The sequence below is a fragment of the Corvus hawaiiensis genome, chromosome 1 (assembly GCF_020740725.1).
Source record: "Corvus hawaiiensis isolate bCorHaw1 chromosome 1, bCorHaw1.pri.cur, whole genome shotgun sequence".
Taxonomy (NCBI): domain Eukaryota; kingdom Metazoa; phylum Chordata; class Aves; order Passeriformes; family Corvidae; genus Corvus; species Corvus hawaiiensis.
The window spans coordinates 7,841,004-7,863,700 of record NC_063213.1 but is presented as its reverse complement, the minus strand read 5'-3'; the positions used below and the strand labels follow the sequence as shown (position 1 = coordinate 7,863,700).

At 47.6% G+C, this 22,697-nt stretch overlaps 2 protein-coding genes across 3 annotated transcripts in view; both read right to left on the bottom strand.

Moving 5' to 3' along the window:
- LOC125327102 overlaps positions 1–2,212 on the bottom strand; it is a 38,539-nt gene extending 36,327 nt beyond the window's left edge. The window contains exon 1 of the mRNA XM_048306558.1: positions 1,891–2,212. Within this exon, the coding sequence (XP_048162515.1) occupies positions 1,891–2,098 (208 nt within the window). The 5' untranslated portion in view covers positions 2,099–2,212. The remainder of the gene's footprint in view (positions 1–1,890) is intronic.
- Positions 2,213–12,996: 10,784 nt separating this feature from the next.
- On the bottom strand, positions 12,997–22,697 carry INSIG1 (insulin induced gene 1). Of its 2 annotated transcripts, none has more exons than XM_048325163.1 (6): positions 22,657–22,697; positions 21,832–22,226; positions 19,308–19,432; positions 18,486–18,652; positions 17,931–18,030; positions 12,997–15,256 (listed from the first exon to the last, which is right to left on the bottom strand). In XM_048325163.1, the coding sequence occupies exons 2-6, from the start codon at positions 22,208–22,210 to the stop codon at positions 15,227–15,229; spliced, it is 801 nt and encodes a 266-aa protein (XP_048181120.1). In that variant the 5' UTR covers positions 22,211–22,226; positions 22,657–22,697; the 3' UTR covers positions 12,997–15,226. The 2 variants fall into 2 exon arrangements, with proteins under 2 accessions (XP_048181120.1, XP_048181028.1); XM_048325071.1 differs by lacking the exon at positions 22,657–22,697 and adding an exon at positions 22,527–22,636.

Genomic DNA, 22,697 nt, shown 5'->3' with positions numbered 1-22,697 from the left:
ATGAAAGGATGGAGGGATGGGAAGAAGGAGAGATGGAATGGTGGAGGGATGAAGGGATGCAGTCTTTGTGAATGCCTCTTGCCCCCTGGCGTCCCCTCGCTGCAAGGACAGCAGGGGCCGGGGATGCCGGGGACAGTGGGGAGGGGACCGGCGAGACCGGGGAGGGGGCCAGGGACGCGGGGGGAGGTCGCCACCGGCCGTCTCTATCTCTCGCCGCCTCGTTCCCCAAAACCCCAACCAACAAACCCAGCCAAACCGACACCAGCGACACCCCCGGGAAAAACTTGTTTCTCCCTCCCCAAAACACCTTTAAAAATAAAGAAGATCCTGCCCAGTTCCTCAAAGGCAGTTTGAAGGGCAGGAATGGGGGGGAAAAAAAGTGCAATAAATTTAAAGAGTTGGTTGCTAGGAAGGGAATGCGGTGGCTTTTTTGGCATTTCTATCCTCTTTTGCATAGTCTCAGTTTCAGCTGGCAGACCAGGAGCTATGTGGTTGCCTCCATTAAATCTGTTTCTCATTGCAGGCTGACAAGATTTTAAGAAAGGTTCCTAATGACCGATACAGGTTGGCATCACAGCCGAGTTTTGTAATTAAACGTTACTGAGCAGCGGCAGTAGCTGGGGATAAATGTCAAGGTGCCTTTTTTTTTTTTTTCCTTCTTTTTTTTTTTTCCCCTTCTCGATTTTCGGAGGAGAGTCTGGATATGTCACACGGAAATTGCAACTGCCAAAATAATGTACCAGGAGCACATCAATAAAAATAACTTCCACATACTTCCCCAGCGAGCCAAGGAAATGACACTTAGTGGCTGTCGATGCTGAGGATCTCCCAAATCCCCCCAAAAGCTGCAATTACCAACGGCCCCGGCAAATGCCCCGTCCCACTGCGGCAGGACCCGGGGCGCTCGATGCAGCCTGCACTCGTTAAATTGAATTTTACCGAGAAATGATGCTCGGCTGGCAAATTGACGGTAGGGAAATAAAAGAGGGAAAAGGAGAAGGATAAATGCGAGAGTTTTCATGTGCGGGGGGAGAAGCGTCAGAGCGGGAGAGCTGTGGTGACAGGGAGGTGCGGGCACTGCGATGGGATGCTCGGGAGGGTGCTCAGGTGGGGGTGCCCAGCCGGTCCCGGGTGCCAATCCCTTCCCCGCTGACCCAAACCCACCGTGCTCGGCCGAGGTGGGACCAAACCCAGTTAGAAAACTTGGCTGATGTTTGTCTTCCCGTGTCTATTTTGACTTCCTTTCTTTTTTTTTTCTTTTTGATTTTTTCCTTCCTTCCTTCCTTCCTTCCTTCCTTCCTTCCTTCCTTCCTTCCTTCCTTCCTTCCTTCCTTCCTTCCTTCCTTCCTTCCTTCCTTCCTTCCTCCCTTCCTCCCTTCCTCCCTTCCTCCCTTCCTCCCTCCCTCCCTCCCTCCCTCCCTTACCTTCCTTCCTCTCTCTCTCCCTCCCTTACCTTCCTTCCTCTCTCTCTCCCTCTCTCTTCCGATTTTCCCCATCTCCCTTCCCTTCCCTTCCCTTCCCTTCCCTTCCCTTCCCTTCCCTTCCCTTCCCTTCCCTTCCCTTCCCTTCCCTTCCCTTCCCTTCCCTTCCCTTCCCTTCCCTTCCCTTCCCTTCCCTTCCCTTCCCTTCCCTTCCCTTCCCTTCCCTTCCCTTCCCTTCCCTTCCCTTCCCTTCCCTTCCCTTCCCTTCCCTTCCCTTCCCTTCCCTTCCCTTCCCTTCCCTTCCCTTCCCTTCCCTTCCCTTCCCTTCCCTTCCCTTCCCTTCCCTTCCCTTCCCTTCCCTTCCCTTCCCTTCCCTCATTCCCCCTCAGCCCCTCTGGAATTCAGCGCCAACCCCACGTCCTTCCTCCGCGCTCCGCAGCCCTGCGCGGTGGGCTCGGTCCCTGCTCACCGCACACATTCCCGAAGGAGTCTCTCTCCGGGCTCTCTGCGCGGCTGCGGAAGCAGCGCGGGGGCTCCTCCCGGGCCGTGGGAACCGCGGAGTTTCCGCCCCTCTCCGCGCCGGTGGCCGCGGTGATGCCGGGACTCGCCACCCCCAACACAGCCTCCCCCCGCGCTGGGCTGCGCACACGCGGCCCCTCCGCGCCTCGCCCCGGCATCGCCCCAAAACTTCTATTAATTTATTTAAAGGCGCATTAAACCATCTCCCGCGGCCGGGCGAGCGCGGGGCCGGGTTCATCCATATGCATGCGGAAAGTTTCGCGGCGGCGGCAGCCGGGGGGTGCAAATTGCGAAGTTAAATATTTGTTTTTAATTTTCTGGCTCAAAAATTTTAACTAAGAGGCAGGATTCCGACCGCTCTAATGTGCTTGCATAAATGGCTTTGTTATTACTACTTTCCTGCTAAAACAACATTTGCTTCTCGTCCTGACACACGGTGTTTGGAATCCGGGCAGGATCTGCCATCTCGGATGGAAAAGCCGAGCGGAGACACCGCGGCCGGGGCCGCCGCGCAGCATGCCCGCCCCCGCGCAGAATTAACCCAACCCGGCCCTCCGATTAGCTTTTAATTAGATTTTCTGATTATACACATGTTTAAAGGACAAGATTGCGTGTTTATGGAGGAAGATTTCCTCAAGAGTCTATTTGATTAAACGTATTTACAATAACTCAGGTAGTTAAACATTGTCACATTTTAGGGGATGGTTTAATGAAAGTGTGATTTTAAAACGGGAAAAAGTTGCAGAGAAGGAAACTCTCCAGCCTGCCCCGGGGATTTTATTTTATTTTATTTTTTATTTATTTTTATTTATTTTTATTTTTATTTTATTTTACCTTTCTTTTTTCTTCTACCTTCTTTTACCTTCTTTTATTTCCATCAGGCATTACAACCAATAAACCATGGAACTCGGGGCCGGAGGTCCTACAGTCAGACAAAAGGGTCTTTGTCACGGGATCCCCGCGGACAGGAGCCCGCAGGCCCCGCGGAGCCCCAGCTCAGAGCTGAGGGTGCGCACCCGCGGCCACAGCGCGGCTGCTTCCTCAGGGCACAAACATCTTTTCTCCGCAGCGGGAGTGGCTTCCTTTTTTTTAATGTTAAAATTTTATTTTTAATTTCTATTTTTCTTCCAATGTTCTTTTTTTTTTTTTTTTTTTTTTTTTTTTTTTTCTTTTTTTGGTGGAGGGGAAGGGGCGCCACTTCTCACCGGGATTCTCCCACTCTCGCTGCGGTTTCCTTTGCTCCGCCCGATACCGCGGGAAACCCGCGCAGAGCCGCGCAGGCGGCGCCGCCCTCGCAGCGCGCTGCTGCTGCCCCGCAGAGGCGCGGAGCGATGCGGGGCGGTGCGGGGCGGTGCGGGGCGGTGCGGAGCGGTGCGGGGCGGTGGGGGGCGGTGCGGGGAGGTGCGGAGTAGTGCGGTTCGGAGCGGTGCGGAGTAGTGCGGGGCGGTGCGGAGTAGTGCGGTTCGGAGCGGTGCGGGCCGGTGCGGAGCGGTGCGCAGGGACCGGGGCTCACCGCCCGCCCCGTCCATGCGGAGCCGGGCAGCCGGGCCCAGCGGCGGCACCACTCTGCCCTGGGGCACACACGGTCTTCCTCCTCCTCCTCCTCCTCCTGTCCTCGGCATCCCCAGCCCCGCGACCCCGCAGCTCCTCAGCCCTCGATGGCGGCCGGCTGGGTCAGGTCCTGCCATGGGGAGAGAAACCACTCTGAATTCCCACCCCCGGCACTGTGCTGCGACATGCCAAACGCACTGTGACATCCCACTGCTTAATGTTTTCTAATTTTCCCTCTAGGTGTATGATTTCCTTATGGAGAAGACTTTTTTGCCTCTTTTTATTTTATTTTCTTTTTGGATGAGGAAAGCTTCATCTGAGAACACATCCCTCTTTTTGTCTTGCTTATTAGATATAATTTAACATAAAACGCCTGTTATAATTACTGATTATACAAGGGATCCCTTGTTTTTGCAAGCTACTAACAGGATTAGCTAACAAGTGCTAGATTTCAAATTAACCATAAACATTACGCTGGAATTCATTTCATTGCACTGGAGAGGAGGGAAGGTGTGGATTTGGGGATGAGAGCATGGAATGGTTCTGGGAGCCTTGTGCCCAGAATCCCTTTCTTCTCACCCAAGCTGTCCACACTGGGCAGTAGCATTGTCCCTGTAAAACCCATGAAGGCATTATTTTAATTATAAAAAATGAAACAAAAATGGAAAAAATCCCTTCTAAAGTGTTGTCTTGGTAAGGTTGGATTGGCCCTGGTCCATCTGGGGGTAGAGCAGCGGGTCAGCCTCCTGCCTTTTGCCTTCTCCCTGCCATAGGAAATGGAGGGCTATAAAAAAATCTATTACAGATGAGTTAATTAATGGTAATTGGAAAAGGGACCTCCCCTACGTAAAATTCTCTTTTGCCACAAAAGAGCACTTAAAAATAATCTGAGGAAAAAAAGCCCCCACAACACCATAATGAAGCTTTTGAGTAAAAGACCTCATGTTTTCATTGCCGAGGAGAGCAGGGAGGAGGGAAGCTCCCCAGCCCCAGCCCCGGTCTCGCTCCTGCCAAACCCCTGCGAGGGACCTGTTCTCCTCACATGCTGCTGGTGCGAAGCCTCGTGGTCTGCCATGAACTCTGCCTGCCTCTGACCACCCCTGGCTGCAGCCCCGGCTTCCTTCCGCATGGAAAACAGCTTTCCCTGGGAAAGGGGGACCTGGAGGGGCTCAGCCCCGAGTACCGGCTCCTGGGGATGCTGCTTCAGGGTAGGGGTCCCTCTATTTCCTGCCAGAGCCGCTGCTTCTCTCTGCCTTCCATCCTTCCACCAGAGCTTCAACTCCTTAGGCCTGGCGGAAAGTAAATCCTTTTAATGAGTCAAATAATTTTGGACACAAGAAATTTTCCCCCCTCTCCTTTGTAATTAGAGCTGGCCGCGTGTCTAAAATGATCTGCTTTCCAGAGGGAAACAATAATTGAATTGTTGGGTGTCTCCCGAGCTTTGCAGGGCTCCGGGAAGGCTGCAAGGGAAGCTGAGCCATTCTCTTGTTAGTGCCTGCAATGAGAGCGAGACACCCTAGAATTCAATTACGCGGCTCCTCCAGGAGCCGTTATAATTATAACGTCAAGTTGTTTTTTAAAATTTCATAATTATGCTTTAGGATCCTTGCGTGGATGTTTGGGAATGCGCCTGCCTGGCCCCAGCCCCCCCACACCCCCTCCTTGGCTTCAGCCTCTTCCCTGTCCGTGCCTCAGTGGCATTCCTCTCCCTGCACCCGCGGGTGCCCAGGGTGCTGTCCCTCTTCATCCCTGGCCCTGGCACCCACTGAGCCTCCTCTGCTCCGTGTCACTGGACAGCCCTCCCAAGGGCCATGCCACAGTGCCATGCCACACGCTGCCACTGGGCTGGTGGCACATCCCCGAGTCAGGTCTCCTGCCTGCGAAATTGATTCCCATGCACAGCTACTCCAGAAGAACATCAGGAAGAAGCAGATCGGAATAACCAGTTACAGGAAGTTTTGTGTTCAGCCAGCCAAGAGACAGCTGTCAAAGGTTCTTCCTTCAGTGGCACCAGAGGGGTGGGATCTGGGGCATGCCAGGTGGTGCTGGGGACCTTACAAGTGGGGTCCCACATAAAAGTTCTGCCTGTGCTCAGGTTGGCATTTCACCTACACCAGTGCAAACGTAAAATATCGAAAAACTCTCCTATCGCTTTTGCAGGTGGAAATTAAAGCCCTCAGAAGGGCTTCACATGCCTCTGGCAGTGCCTTGCAAGCTTGGGCTGGGAGCAGTGTTGTGTTTGGAGGGTGGTTGAATTGCTTTTAAGCTCTGTTTAGAAGACTGGATCAGACTTTTACAGTCCTGCTGAAATGAGAGAGCTGTGACCCTGTCTTGCTGCAGGGCCCTGGTTCAGTGCTGCTTCTCTCCCCTGCCCTCAGCATGCCCCTGTTACAGACCCACTGTGTCCTGCTGGACCTGTGCCCTGGGAAGTTGCTGCCCGGGACTCATTTGTGCAGAAACCTGGGCTGCCAGGTACTCTGCTGGATGGAGATCTGGCTGTACAGTGCTGTTTGAGGTGTTAAGTGAAGGAGATTCTTCTCCAAGACGAGAGATGAAGAAAATGCAGAATGGCAGAAGAGCAAGAAGACCAAATGGAGGGAAGGTGGAAGAATCATAAGCTGCTTCTGCAAGGAAATGGTGAGCAGAAAAGCTAATCCCAGTCAGACTCAGAGCACAGGTATTGCAGCAAATCTGTTTTCCAGGTATATGCTAAAATCCCAGCATCCTCCTATCGGAGAGATCCATGGTATCCTGGTTTGGTTCTCCTTACCAAAGCTGAATGAGGCCCAGGAACGTTCCAGAGTTTCATCCAGCCCAGTTTCTAGTGTCAAATCATGAAAAGGGTCTGGCTCAGACTGTGGTGTGGGCTCTTTTTACAGAGCTCCTTGTTGTGCTGGACAAGGCATCTCCGGGGGCTTGCACAGAGGACTCTGCTCTGTGTTGGCCATGTCCTTTTTCTGTAGAGGGAGAAACTTGGCCATGTCTTTAGCTCCCTGTATCCAGCAAAGTGTTGCAAGGCACAGCAGGAACAGGCAGCAGAAGGCCTGGTGTTCTCCCCTCCTACCCCACAGCCATTGCCATGACAGCCTCAAGCAGAGAGCTGGCTTATCAAATGAGTCCTGGTAACCACCCAGCAGCCCTGAGACAGAGGTGCCACCAGAATAACCTTATTTTGATGGTTTGTCTTGCACTTGGCTGCTCAAAACAGCTTCTGAGCTTGGACCCAGGTCCTGAGGAGGCTGGTGCACACCACTGCCTTTGTGGACCAGCACTGCTTTCTGGGCAAAGAGGAGAAGATGAAGAGTTTGTCTTGATATTTGCAGGTCAGGGCCCCCTGTAACAGTTGTGGTATTGGGACAGGAGAGCAGAGAGGAATACACAATGACTGTGCTGATTTCAGACTGGGAATAGATTTGCTTTTCATTCTCTCAGACAAGCAATTAGAGCTGTCTCCCCAAGCAGTTCCCACACAGCAAGGAGTTCCAAAATATGAAAATTCTTCCCTTTCATATTATTTTCCAGATGTTCAGTCTTCGCTTCCCTTTATTAATGCTTCTTTTGCCAGGGTGATTCATTTAACAATTAGCTTAGGCATAGGGTGTAGCAGCTGTTACAGATATTACCTGTGCCTCTAAGGCAAAGCTTCTTACTGTTGTTTTTTATCCATCTCTCCTTTCCTTCTAGGCCTTTAATAACCTGTTAAGAATATCTTTAAATTAGTGGGAAGCTCTGATTCCTCAACCAGGTCAACAGATGGCTCACTCGGACCTGCCTTAAATTAAGCAGGTGGAACATGCCCAAGGAGCCGGCAGACAAATGCAGCTGTTCTTTCCCCAAATCCCACTGCAGATCTGATGGGAAAGACTTATTCACCAGCTCCTGTGTGAGGCTACTGGTTCTATCGACCTCATAAGTTTGCATTCAGACTTTCATCACCTGGATGCACCTTCCAGGAGAATGGTCCTTCCCATGACAGTGAGTTGTGGGCGTGATTCTGCTGAGGTAACTGTGCATTGCTGGCTTCATGGTCTACTTCCAGCATCTGATTGTTGAGATAAACCCCGACCCCCTGGCTTTTCTCATCTTAAGCACTGATGGATGTCTTTGGTTCACACATTAGTGGACATTGAAGGTGGGGTTCAAACCTGGAGCCTCCTGTTGATTTGGTTTGGGATGAGAGGAAACAGCCTCAAGTTGTGCCAGGGGAAGTTCAGATCGGATATTAGGAAAAATTTCTTTTCCTTAAGGGTTGTCAAGCACTGGAACAGGCTGCCCAGGGCAGTGGTGGAGTCACCATCCCTGGAGGTCTTTACGAGATGTGTAGATGTGGCACTTAGGGACATGATTTCAGTGATGGACTTGGCAGTGCTGGGTTACCAGCGGGACTTGATGACCTTAAATGTTTTCCCAGTGTAAGTGATTCTGATGCCTTAGGTTTTAGCTTTTATATTTTTCAGATCCTGTACTGGTTAGTATGTAACTCTGAAACTTCATACAGCCTGTTAGCTACTGTTCTCTCATTTTGATTAGATGTAACAAACCCTCTCTGGGCCTGAACTCAAGGACACCTTGCTGTCCCAGGCCTTGAAATATGTAAACTGAGCCTCTGGACAGGGGGAGCCAACTTGGGGTAATTACATCATTATCTGAAATTATAATCAGAGAATTAACCCTGATATGCAAATGGGCCAAACTTTTAAAAGTGTGAAAAACCCATGACCTGGGGTCCATCTTGGGTGGAGTCCCTTGGAGGCTTTTGACTCCCAAGGTGTACCTTTGAAGGCCCTTCAAATAAATACCCACCTTTATTCTCTTAAACTCGTGTAGCCTCTGTTTTCAGGTAGCTGCTTCAAGGCATCAGTTCTATGCTTCTGAGATGTACCACATCTTCTCTGTGGTCTTCAGCGGCCAATTTGTGTCTCCTGTGCCAAATCCACCAGCCCATAGGGATGCCTGGAATACCCTGGGGTGTCTACAATTATGGGAATGTTTATTCTTTGCAACTGAGTTCCACCAAGGGAATCATGAGTCCCCAGGTCGTACCTTCAATCTGTGTTCGGTACAGACTCATTCATACCCTGGTAGGATTCTCATCCCAGCAGCACCATAAGCTGTGGGAGTAAAGATGAAGTAAAAGCTAAACAATGACACTAGGATTTGCCCTGGGGATACCAGGTGTTTTCTTTGCATGAAAAGACAAAAAAATTGCTAAAATTCTGAGTAAACACATCAGGACTGGTTATGCTGTTAGACACCATTACTGTCTTCTTCCACTGAGCTGATAACTCAGTTGCTTACTACTCAGTGTGCCTCTTTTGCTGATGTTTTTATTCACTCTTACTCAACTGTTGCAAAATAGCCCTAAGCAAGGTGCTTGGAAGGTGACTTGTGGGAGGTTTGGTAGTAGGATTATTCATGTCCGAGCTCCAGCCCTTAGCAGTGACAGTCTCTGCTGTTCTGCTGTGGCTGGGAGCACAGCTCCAGACCTGGAGCTGCTCGTGATCCTCAGCACATCTCCAGTCCCACTGACTTCACCTGTGGTACACCTCAGGTCGCCTGTGTTTGAATCCTTTCTGGGCCATCGCTGACCACAGTGTCTGTGTGCTTCAGCCAAGCAAGGAAAAACCTTTAAGCAAGAGGTTGCAAAGAATTTCACTGCTGCAGAGCTCTGCATGGAAATGAATCATCTCTGCTTGTCTGGACAAGGTCTCTGGTGCACAAAAGAACCCCTGGAGTTTTGATTTTGCCCTGTTTATTTTGCTAGCGCTGGGTAAGTCAGGAGGGTAGGTATTCCTGGGGATGTTTCCTTAGCCCAAGCTCTGCACCTCCAGAGATTTCTGGTCTATGCTGTCTGATCCTTGCAGGGCAAAATTTGGAGTGGGGTTGATCGATGCTGGTGGGGATCTGTTGCACCTTCTTCCTCCATTAGCACGTGTCACCTCTTCCACCAGCCCTGGAGCAGCAGATTTCCTGGAGAAATCAGTGCCGATTGCTCATCCCCCCAGCACAGCTCCACACAGTGCCACGCTCTGTGCTACAGGGTCCTGGTGCAAGAGCTCAGCAGCACAGACCCCTCCAAGAAGGACCCTCCAGCCTGGTCTGTCAGCGACACACGAGGAGTGATCAGGGATCACAGACAACTTCTCTTGCTTTTGGATGACATCTGTTCAAATGATACCTAGCATTAAACTCAACAGCAGCTGCTTTTTTGTAACACAGCAGCAGCACGAGAGGCGCTGGTATTAAAATCTGAGTGATGGCTTGTAGGATCCAGAGTTAACACACAGCCTGAGGTATCCCATCCCCAGGGGCTGCTGTTTGAAACCCCAGAAGTCTCCAGGACCACGTAACAGGGACACAGCTGGCACTGCAAAGCTGCTCTTCTGAGCCACAGCAGAACTGGTGAGAAAAACTTGGGGTTTGTTTGGGTTGTTTTGTTTGCTTGAAACACAAAACTTCAGTTTGTCTTCCCAAACACAATTGTCAGGACAAGGCAGAGATTCTGCACAACAACACAGCTCCTTGCTTGCTCCCCCAGGTGCTGAGATGGGGGATGCTGGTCCTTCCAGCAGGCTGACTTTTTATTCTAAAAAGAGTTTCTGACAGAAACAGGCAAGAAAACAGGAAAAAAATATCCTTGAACAAGCTCTCAGTAATGTCTGAGAATGAAAAGGTCCAGACAGTGCAGTGTGCAGACTACAGATCCAGAACAGGTGTCTGCTGCCTTTCAAGCTCCCATTGGGGGGGCAGAGAGTAAGATGAGGTCTAAAAGGTGATGAAGCCAGTATAAAGCCTAGAGGAGGCTGTTTAACTAACAAAGGACAGGAAGGAAGAAGAAAGTGATTACCGAGGGCCAGAAAATAAAAGATCAATGAGGGTGGTGCATAAGCAAGGTGATACTTACCGAAAGTGACCAGATTTTTTTAAAAAAACCTTTTTTCTGGCCAAAAAATGCTGATTTATCAAAACAAAAGATAATTTCTAAACCAACAAATTCTTATACATTTCTGCAACATTAAAAACAACCAGAAAGAACGTTTGGAAATCGAAATTTCTCATTTAATTTTTATAAAAAAGAGTGGTTTAGGTTTTCAAAGAGGTGAAGCACTGCACTGTCAGACAACTTGGACCACTCTTCAAAGGTCAGAATCAAACCAACACGTCAAGGTGGTAGCAAGTGGACCCAGACTTGGTGCTTGGTGGTCTTACCTAGCACAGGTTGCTCAGAAAAGCTGTGAATGCCCCATCCCTGGCAGTATTCAAGGCCAGGCTGGATGGGGCTAGGAGCAACCTGGGCTAGGTAAGACCTCCATGGCAGGGAGGGGGATAGAACCAGATGGTCTTTAAGGTCCCACCCCAAACCATTTCATGATTCTGTGAGCTCTCCAGTATCATGCAACTCAAAATGCAGCCAGAACACCCACCAGACCTTCTGTATTGAAGAACTCCATGGTCACATGTGAACAAGTATCATTTCTCCAGGAGCATCTCAGTGAGCCTTTCTGTCACAGGCCCTTACTGGATGGGATCTTGACTCACTTGTGAGTCCAGGTTAACTTATTTTAATTTTTTGGCTCCTACTCTAAGCTATCTTGAAAAGGATGAACTCCCTGTGCATTCATATGAGTAAGAGACGTACCAGCAGCTACAGGAGTTGGCCTCCCCTTCCCAGCCCCAAACCATGGCAGGGATACCCAAGGGACACGCACCTGGTTGCCACAGGGAGCCCCATCCCAGCTGGGAGAAAATGATGTAGCTGTGTTTAATTTCTGCTGATTTGTAGATGTTTTAATTCTCATAAAACACAGTAACTTTATGTAAATCTCTGTAGCACTTTTCTGGTATTTAATAAAACAATATAATAGTGCTCTAGCTACTTAACACACAAAGAAGACTTAATGGAATAGGGAAAACATGATTTGCAGCTGGACAAAAAATTTCACAGAGTAAAACTCAGTAAAGCTCTAACCTTTAATGTGATTTGGGTAGCAATTCATTATTTATAAGAATTATCATATGTACTTTGAATTCTGTGTTTGAAAGTTAGCCAGAGCAGGTCAGAAGCATCATCACAATCTACAGACTCTCTTATCACACAGACAGGCACAAGGACTGTGGCTTTATTGAATATGCAATTCATCTGTCCCCATTTGCAGCCTATGAAGGCAGAACATTATCACTGCACAATGTAAGGATTTAAATGCAGGGAGATGACTCCAAATTGTGTATGGGGGAACCCCTGTGGTATTTCATTGCCCAGAGAAATCACCATTATCTATCTATAGGTGCCTTTCTTGGCCTTTTAGCTGAAAGAACCCACTGTCATCCCCACCTCTCACCTGTTTCCAAGACAGGACCCCCAAAAAGCTCTCACATATATGCTTTGCTCAATTAGTCCAGCATGTAGTGCTTTGTTCTCATGAATTTTGGAGCTACTCTGATGTGCAGTAAAGGCAATTGAGACCTAATTTCATTATTCATCTCAATATGTTCCTGCTGCATTCAGAGAACAGACTATGGGCCCTCCTGTGGCTAATTTAGCACCTGCAAATCCCCATGATTAAAGCCAAAGGCTGCACAAGCCACAGAATGGGTCTGCAGGAATATGCACATCAAATCATCCCACTTGGTGGGAAGAATATTTTGGTTTTTTTCCTTTATAAACTTTGTACACCTGTTCCTGCCTCAAAAGGAGACCCTCATGCTTTAGTTCTCCAAGACCAGGCTGTGTCCCACAACCTTTTATATACATATGCACATAAAAATATAAATATATTTAATTCCTTTTCACAAAATTTGAGTGGAGTTTCAGGGAAATCAATGTACCTGGAGAATGTGGGCCATCAAACTGGAGCTGACCTCGTCAGCAGCTACACTGAACTTAAACAAACCTGGGCTATTTAAACTGAAGTACTTAAGAGGTTCCTAATGAAGCTTTCTTCAGATAAGCCAACAGAAAATTGACCAAAAAGTCATTCTCTTGTTTCCACTGAAAATGCAGCAACTTCTAGGAGTCCAAACCAGAGACTTAAGTGCAGTAAAACTGAAGACTTTTAGTCTAAATTTGCAAGCTGCTATTAGAGTTGCTTAGCCTGATCAGCTCATTCTTAGCTCGCACTCTTCAAGATGCTTCAGACTTTAGTAATCACTGCTGCAGACAACCAAACCACAACAGGAATTTTCATGTTTACCCTGCCCCCTCCATATTTTGTTTCAGATTATGGATTTCAGCATTTTGGAAGACAATGGCAGGAAGATTCTGTACTGAAAGCCACAAAACCACAACACACTTATGTTTCTTTCCTGGTACAATAGCAAGGCTGTTTTTCTTCAACTGTACAACCCAGGCTGAAGCTGATCTTGCCAAGTTCAGTTTAGGAATTTTTTTTTTTTTTTTTAAACCACTGCATATGCATGACTGAATATTTGTTATGCAACCATAACAACTGTCCTTTTCAAGAAAGATTTCTGCATAATGTGAGCACAGAGCATCCAAGGCAAACACGGTTTGATCTTAAAACTTTAATAGTAAAAAAAGTGTAAAACCAAACACACCGGTGAAAACTTATCAGTAAGAATGAGAATTTAAGTGTTCAAATTCAGAATAGTGCAAATTTTCTTCACTCCCCTCCCCACTTCTTCCAAACTTAAATCACTTTGGTTAAGATAGTATTGGCAAAAAATGAACTTTTGACTTACATTTTTGGCCGCATTATTTCTAACAGGTACAGATTTAGTTTCAGTCTTTACAAATAAATCTTAAATACTTCTCTATCAAATATCCATAGAGATCACTGCCAGCTTTACTTACATCTGGTTTCCTAACATTGTGAAATGGGTTTCAAGATGGTTACAAAGCTGCATCTCCAGCAAGGCAGCAGCTTCTTAAACAGCTGAGCTGAACCCACCCCGACCTCTCCAAGTAGTTCTATAAAATTTGATTATTTAGGTTTTGAACATCTGAGGAGGGATCTTATACCAATGAAATTACTCTTGATTTACACCAAAGCAAGGTTAGAATTGGGGTCTGCTCTGTAGTATAGACTTCGTGCTAAACTTTTGTTGCTAGCACTCCTTTAGAAGAGTGAAAACAGCCAGAACCATGACCTGGCCTCAACATCTGTTTTGATGGTTCAACCTTTAACTGATGCCTCTAACCATAACTGAAGCCATGTAATATAGTAAAAGAACACAACCAAAAAAAAAAAAAAAAATTGCATAATACAAAAAGGCAAATCCATAAAAGTTTACAAGTACACCATAACCACAAAATTGGAGTATTTCTAAAAATTTGGGTTCAATGTAAGATACAACAAAACTAGCTTTACTAGTTAAATAAATTATTGCTCCATTTGACTCCATGCAGCATTGAAATGAACTCAGAACCCTTTTCTCTTTAATCTCTCATAAGAAATGATCGATATTGAAGAGAACTTGAGGCTCAGACTTACTGTACATTGCACTTCAACTTTTAAGACCTAATACTTGCTATTTAGGTCTCCTGTGGTCTAAGCTATCAAATGAATATGTTGTGCTCACCAGAACTATGTATTAGGAAACACCAAATGTTTAATGCAGTGACATAAGCACTTTTTGTTTTTAAGAAGGCAATCACAGATTGCAAGTTCTATAGGGTTGTGTAAAAACAAGTAGTGATCTCTTTCAGAAACTGAACTGAGAAAACAAGCTCTTCGCTATTCTTCACACATGGTTTAAATCACATTTTAGGCCCAATTCTGTTTCTAATCATTTCAGTCCAAACCCTGATTGAAAGGGCAGCTCTACGAGGAAATAACAAATCAAAGAAGTTGGGGGCATATATTTGATGGCCAAGCAATGACATGCAATGCATGTTTTTTCAGTGACACCAGACATCTGAGACACTTAAAGATGTCCTTTGGTGAGACACTGAAGCAGGTGTCTAATATTAAGCAGGGGTAGTCACACACACTTAGATTTCTTACTGAATTGTGGCCAGAACTTGATTCTTGCAAATCTAACTGCAAGCCTCAGGAGTAATGAAATTTCCAGTTGGAATCTATTGATAAAGGTTCACGTCTGAACAAGATTGTCTCCAGTGTTCACTTCTCGTACTGAAGTAATTTAGAAATTCCAAACTAAGGCTTCCAATCTCTCATCCCTCAAATGCTCTCCACCATCAAAGACAGAAACTTAATGCAGCATTACAAGTAAGGGCATGATTCCTTCATAAGTCTCTTAAAAGCATTAGTGCAATGCCTTTAATCTGTTTCGATCACTCTTATTTTTAAATAACCCTATTTTTTAAAGATTTGGATAAATACTATTCCTATTAAACCATACTTCATCATTGTTAAGCACCATCGATCTACTTCCTTTGGGCACTGATACAAGAGCTTGTAATTAAATTTCAGTTTCAAGGCTTTAAAACACGGCAGCTGATTCAATAACTTACAGTGGAATCTAATACTTGGAAAACTGCCACTTAGCCTGAACAGTTGTATGCACTGGGTGTTAAACTCTTCCAGAGAACAGCCATACGCAAATGCTTATGCGGTAAATCAGGGTAAGATTTCAGGATAAGCAGTTAATTTCACTTGGCTATTCTAAGAGTGGATTAATAGTTTTTTTCCCCACAAGTCATTTGTGCAGTGAGCCCACAAAGAGATTATTTCTTCTAAATAATCTTCAGTTTTAAAAAGGAACACATCTTCATAATGTTGCTTTCACACTGGCACTGGGTGTTCTTCAAAGGCTTAGTCATTGTGTGGTTTCTCTGGAATACCCTATGGATAAAAAACATCAAACACATGTTAGGTTTTAGTATTTTCAATTATTAAATAGTCAACTAACTCCAGTTAGGCTGACAATGACCCAGCGAGCATGGCTTCTTATAAAAGCTTAACAAGGACGTGCTCCCTAACTGTGGACAAAAAAACCAAATCACTACGGGTGTCTGTTGCCTCAATCAGTGCATCTGAAACATCCATCTGCCAACTGCACTAGTTTTTATAAGACTCTGTTATCTTCCCTCTCTACCTCAGTTTATTTCTTAGCAGAAGGTACACAGTGCTTCACTTAACGGACATTAATTCAGTTTTAACAGCCCTTTTTCAAACTGCCTTTAACCACAAGTTACCTTATTTTCCAGTCAAAGCCTGGTATCAGAGACTTACTCATTTCCTCCTAAGTCCCTTTTCTAGTATGGAATCCTGTAGTATGTCACTGTAAGAAATTTCACCAACTTTTTTTTGAAACAAACCTTGTAACGTTCTCTTTCTAGGGTCAAAATGCAAACAAATTTTCAAGTACTGAATGCATTCTCAGTCCAGTCTCTAGCACTAATACACAATAGGTGTTTGTGAAGCCAAAGTTCTGAATACCACCCTAATTTGTCAGATGCTGAGAATGATGGTTACAACTCAAAATGAAGTGTTGCCATCCACTTAACCCAGCTGGTGAGCACTGACTGAGCAACTCTAGGTGTCATAATGAGCAGAAAAGAATTGATGGTGGCAGCAGCAGAACCTTTGCCTCTTCTTTTGCTATAAAACCTACTAAGAGAAAACATTGGATTTCATCCTCAAGCTGGTAGCAAAAAAAGCCCAACAAGCCAAGCAAAACCCCAAAGTCTCTGCTAACAGCAGGCTTGCTGAAAGGTCACACTGCACTTTGTTAGTACATGGGAGCTCCCTTGAAATCCAGCAACTGGAAAGCAGCAAGCATCTCCCAGCTAACATTTATCACAATGAGAGATGTCTCAGGGACACTTTTCATTTCACTTTTAATTTCTAACTGCAAAAGCTAGACAGGGGCTGAGGAAGAAGCAAAGCAACTTTACTGCACTTACTTCCACAGGTGCCACCTTCTGCTCTGGACAAGCCCAGAAAGTATCTGTTGTTTGGTCTGCAGCTGTCACATGCAGCAAATAGCTCAGGGACTGCAGCACAATATAGCTACAGAAATAACTGTTTTATCCAAGTATGGGTTAAAAAAATGCTGCATTCCATCTTCCTGACACATCCACAATGGCTGACAAAACAGACCAGTACTTTTGAGTTACCTCTACGGAAGAAAGATGTGGTTGACTGAATTATAGACTCTTACTTCTTTGGATTTCCAGCATGGAATGCTGCACAATGACTTGCAGAAGTGTTCCTATGAAAATGTTGCACCTCTCCAAGCTTTTCCTGACTAAGTAATGGCAATGTAAAACACATGAGAAGACACCTCTAAATAATCAGAATAAAAAAGCTCTGCCTTGCCAACTTCCCCCTTTCTTTGTAAGGAAGATGACAAGATTGACAGGGAAGCTGCAGGCAGAATCCAGGCTGATTTTAACTACATTCAGGTGAGATGCCAGGTGAAAAGATATCAAAGGAAAAAAGTTCTATGTGACTAAATTCATTTTAGCTCTTTCTAGTCTAAGGCTCCCTTCCTTTGCTTTCTAACAGGACCAGCAGAGCAACTGGAAGCACTGTGTGAAATACAGAACTGTAGCACAAAACCAACTGTAATTTTATTTTGACATTCTGCTGCAATAGCAAAGCTTCAGTAGAATTAAGTTAATGTATGTTTTTCATTTGATGTGAGTGGCAAATTTAAAAAGAGAAATTATACCTTCTCCTTCCCTCATACACGTAGTCCTAAATAAACCCAAATGCAGATTGTATGCACCAGTGGGATTTGAAGGGGGAGTAGAGAACTTGTGTTTAAAGAACCTCAAATGCCCTTTCCTTCAGTAAAAATTGAAGACACCTAAACCACAGCAGCCTTAGGAAAGTTAAATACCTGAAGGATGTTTTCCAGGATACAGGACTCACATAGCAAAGAAGACAGAAGTTAAATCAACACAATATTAATTATTACTATGCATCAGTGTCAGAACGCTTTTCACAACTAAGCCTTAGGCTGATGTGCAAACACACAGCCAGGTTTACTCTTCAGTGTGCCACCAGGAAATAATTCCTTAAGAACCTAGCAAACAAGACAGCAATTTATATTATCCCACGTATGGAGTGATACTTGAACCATGTCTTAAGTGACCAGCAAGAGAATATTTGATTTTGGAGCAGTGGAATTTGATGCTATATAGGGACATTTCCCTATATATACTTTTGTGCATGAGTAATTAGAGAAAGCCCATCAGTGTCTCAGTTCTCCAGCTACCCTAGATGTTAATTATAAACACTGATGGAGCAGGAGCAATGTAGTGATTCCAGTCTTATTTAGGCTGCTGCTGGAAAAAGTTAAATACAAAAGATAATCCAACACTTACTAAGACAATACCCACTCTACTGGCAACACAGGTTGTCTGCTTACAGCTCAGCTCTTAGGAATACATCTATTTAACTCTGTCAGTTTGTGAGTCACACCCTTCAAGGCATAGTTTATTCTTGGACTAACAACAATGGAAGGGATTTGGATTGTTAAGGAAACTACTAATTATGCAGTAATTACCATAGCCAGCTGGCGTCCTATGTTTCCTACAGTCACACCTCCTGAGAAAAATATACATGGAAGCCAAGAACGGATGTAAAGGAAATCTGGGGATGTATACCTAGTAAAGAAAAGGAGATAAATTAGAGACAAGTAACTTTCATCATCTTACATACTGTTAACCAGATGCTACAGAGTTCTCTCCCTGGGCTGAAACAAAAAAGCAGCAACAGAGGAGAAGGAAATTGGGAGACCAAATTAAGTCTGTAAACTTCTTAAGTTTCTAAATCCCCATGTCCTAGCCAGTAAAGTTTAGAAATTCACTCTGCTGAGATCCAGTAGAAGTTCAGTTGTCTGAGCTCCTACCATTTCAACACACATCCCAATGCATCTGCTCTCCACCTTCCACCCCCAGTTCTCAGCCTGGGCATTTGGAACAACTGGACCACTACCTTAGACAAACATAACTTCCTTATAAGAACGTGCCAAATACATTAACAACTAAATTCCAGTTCATGTGCACGCTTTTTAGTTAAGACAGGAGAATTGAAATAGTATTTTGGAAGCATAACTTACTGATAAACACCATTATATACAAGGAACTGGGTTATCAGAGTTGCTACAAAGGCTATTGTAATTCCAAGTCCGAGACCACTTCTTGAACGATCAAATGTCCACCAAAGCCCCAGTGATAAGGCTGCCAGAGTCAGGGACAGCTGGACGTTGTTTGCAAAGTCTAGTTTCTGGAAAAAGACGTTAAGGACAATCCTTTTTAAATCTGCAGTCATGCTGCTGCTGAAACTGAACAGGGGAGAACTCAAACTGGAAGTGAGCACAATTCTCTGTCTTTAAATACAATACATTTAGGATTTGGTTTTCAGACCTGCCAAGCAATCATAGCTCCTGTTGACTCTGCAAAGTTAACATCAATTTTTGTCACACTGAACATCTAGACAATACGCTACATTTTAAAATATTTAACTTTGAGGAATTTTGTTTCAAGTAACCTGGGTAAGCCAGCTGACTTAGGTTTTCTGCTCAAACCACCACATCTCAACACAAAGAACACTCTTATTTTGTGCTTCTCACTAGTACATCACTAGTCACTTGTGTTAACTTTCAGATGTAGACAAGATACAGATTAAAATAACACAAGTTACACTGTTACATTTGCAGTTAAACAAGACATACCGCGATGTCGATCCCTCTCCCCTCCCCTGACACTTCAAGTGAGCCGTGTTACACATCTCACAGTAACCACTGCAGCGTACAGCAGGTCTCACAGAACCTCTCTGCCAGAAGCACCACCCTTACCTTCACAATTCTCCCAGACCTGAGTGGCAGAGAGTTTCATGAGCACAGAGTAAGCCCATGGAGCAAACACTAGCTCAAGGATACAGCACTGGCGTGGTTGATGCCCACGAACACCGCGATGCAGCGCATGACGCTGGCCCACTCCCGCTTGAACTTGTGGGGCTCCCCAAGGTGGCTGTCGATGCAGGGGTACAGCAGGCCAACCACAGCTGCAAGAGAAGGAACACCACTTGTACCAGCTGTCAGGCAGTGATTACTCCAGTATCACTGAATATTAGCTTGGCACGTAAGTGCTTGAGAAACAGCAAGGTGCTTATCACACTACTGTCAGACTGATGAAGAAAAGACAATTACTACCCACCTTTTCTACTTTAGAGAAGTAAAAACCCCACTCTAACCAGCAGTATTCTCTTTGAACCTTTAAAGCAGAGATATATATTGCACTGTTAAGGTATCTGACTTGAAGCTCCTTTTGTCCAAAGAGATTTGTCATTTGCCATCCTGAGCAAATGCTTGTACCAATAAAAGCAAAGCATAATAAAAGCTTTGCGAGGAGTGGAATATGGGTTCATTGCTCACGTGCAGGGCTGACAGTTTTATGAACATGATTCATCAGCTGTGAATCAGGTCTCAATTAAATATTTGCCTGGACTTAAAAGTTCCTTGGCAGAGTTGCTTTCTCCCCTTCTGCTGGGCTGTAAGTCAGCCCAGTGCTCCTGTCCATGTCCGATAAATTTTGATACCAAACAGAAGCAGAGCTGAAGTTAAACAAGTACCTGCCACCAGTCTATTTGTATCAGGGAAAAATAACTACTCATACTATTAAGCAGACAAAGACTTTATCTTCATATAGCATTTTTTGAACCTTATCAGTTTGGAAATTGGCAGAAGAAAAACATAGGCTAGTGTTAGCCCAGCTGCCAGCACAAACACCAGATGAGTTTCATTCTTTTAAGACTTGCAACTCCACGTGTTATCAGCAGCTCCAGGGTCAGACATGCTGCTTTTACTGTGTGTAACTTCTGTGTTTATACATTTCCTTTCCTGCCCTTTTTAGTTTTTTTTTTTTTTTTTTTCTTAAACTCCCAAGAGTAATAAATTCAATGTTAAGAAGGCTACAGGACATACTATTCCAAGACAGCTGTGTTCTGAAAAAGCCTCATTATTCTGTTGCCAGCTACCAGGACTTTTGCCTTATGATAACAGCTAAATTCCAAAGTTTAATCCAACTATGACAGGTCTATAAAAACTCTCATTGGAGAATATCCCAGGCCATCCTTTTTACTACACAGTTCATTATTCATTCAGGTTTATGGTTTATCATTAATGCCCCCTTCACTGTGTGATACAAACAGACATCACACAACTGCATTAAACAAAAACATGCAGGAGTTGTTTACAGTATTTTCAACGTAAATTAAAAATTATTACAGTGCGTTTATTTCCTAAAATTTAACTCCTTTTAAATTCCTCAACCATTCACCAAAGCCTTGTTTTGTCTAGACACGGATTGGGGGAGTCATGAATGATAAAGCACTGGCTATGTGCCAGCTGCTGTGACAACCACACTGTGACTTGCATCGTCTGTAGGATTTGCCCAGCAGCGGGAAGGGGTGGGCGGGGGCAGCGGGCAGGGGCCAGGCAGGTGACAGGGGCAGCGGGCAGGGGCTGCAGGCAGGCAGGTGACAGGGGACAGACGGGCGAGAGGTGCAAGGGGCAGCAAGAAGGCAGCTGACAGGGCCAGTGGGCAAGGGACACTGGGCAGGGGCCAGGCGGGTGACAGGAGTGGGGGCCAGGCCGGTGACAGGCCCCGGGCCGGTGACAGGGGCGGGAGGACCGGGCCGGTGACGGTGCCAGGCCCCGGGCCGGTGACGGAGGCCAGGCAGGTGAGGTGCCAGGGGCGGGGGCCCCGGGCCGGTGCCAGGCCCCGGGCCGGTGACGAAGGCCAGGCAGGTGAGGTGCCAGGGGCGGGGGCCCCGGGCCGGTGCCAGGCCCCGGGCCGGTGACGAAGGCCAGGCAGGTGAGGTGCCAGGGGCGGGGGCCCCAGGCCGGTGCCAGGCCCCGGGCCGGTGCCGGGCCCGCGCGCGCCGCCGCACGTGACTTCCTTGTTGTGGCCCAGCCCGTGGCCAGTCGCGGCCGCAGCCAATGGCGCGCGCCGCCCGCCACTCACCAGTTCGGCCGCAGCCAATGGGCGGCGGGGGGCGGGGCCGGCACGCCCCCCCGGCGGCGCGAGGCGGGGGCAGCGCGGGAACCCCGCGCGGGGCTCGCGGGCACCGGGGACACGCGGGAAGCCCGAGGGAAGCCCGAGGGAAGCCCGCGGTCACCGCCGCGCTTCCGGCCCGGGAAACAAAACCCGCCGCTTTACCCCCATTCCCAGCGCACCGGCTCAAACATAGCCCTCGGACACGCGGAAACGCGCGGGCAGCTCTCGCGCGTGGATAAAGCTGGGCGCGCACCCTTCCAGAAGCCCGAGTTCGCATCACTCGCTGTGTGATGGACGTGCTGGCCTCCCACGCGCACGGGTCACGCACTCAGCCCCATCGCCTCTCCTCCTGCACGAGAGGATGGGGAAACGAACAAACATCACTCGTGGAGGTCAGCGACTCACCTGCGGCTGTGCCGCAGCACGGGGGCACCCACCAGGCGGAGGAGAAGAGAGTGGAAATCACTTCGTCAGGGAACAAAGTCACATTCCGCTGGATCTGCAGCAAGTTCAGCACCAGGGCCATGAAAGCACCCACGACGAAGAGCACCACGCTCCTCTGCACCAGGTGCTGACTCCAGTTCAAGGTGCTGCTGGTGGCGCTGGAGGTGCTGGGGCTGCGAGCGCCGCGACCCACCAGCGCCAGCGAGGGGCTCGACACGGAGGAGCTCAGCATCTCGCCCACCTTGGCGGCCAGCCCCGCCGCCGTGTCCCCCAGCTGGGTCCTGTGCCTTCCTCTAGCAGCGCAGGAACAGCTCCAGGCGCAGCTCTCCAGCCTGGGCATTGGCTTCTCCGGAGTCCTGAAACACACGCACAGGCACACGCTAGTAAAGCCCCCAGCAACGGGTCAGGCCGGCGCCTCTGTCTGCGCTGACACACATCGCCGCCTCCTCCAGCACCGACAGGGCTCCCGAGGCGCCGGGGGATGCGGGGTGACCGGACCCACCGGCACAGCCCCGGGGCTAACGGGAGAACACGGACCCCCGCCCGCGGCCCCGCGCTGACCGTCTCCCGCGGGGACGGGGATCGCTCCCCCACCCGGGCCCGTGCAGCCTCCGCCCCCCCGGGCATCCGGAGCACGGGTCCCGCCGCCCGCTCACCTCGGGGTGGGGGGGCTGCGCCGGCCGCCGCTCCGCCGCCTCCCTGCCGGCTGCGCGCCACCGGCCGGCGCCCCGGGGAAGGTTTATAAGCCCCGAGCCGCGGATGTCACGTTACCCGCCACCAACCTACCCGCGGCCGCAGGCAGCGCCGGGCCCGCCGCTCCGCTCCGC

Bases quoted from the DNA above. Each gene is read 5' to 3' on its own strand.
- INSIG1 (XM_048325163.1), bottom strand. From the start codon at position 22,210: ATGCCCAGGCTGGAGAGCTGCGCCTGGAGCTGTTCCTGCGCTGCTAGA. The intron at 19,433-21,831 runs GTGAGTCGCTGA...CTTCTCTTGCAG, and splicing joins GTGCTGCGGCACAGCCGCAG to CTGTGGTTGGCCTGCTGTAC. The intron at 18,653-19,307 runs GTATCCTTGAGC...GTCTTTTTCCAG, and splicing joins GCATCAACCACGCCAGTGCT to AAACTAGACTTTGCAAACAA.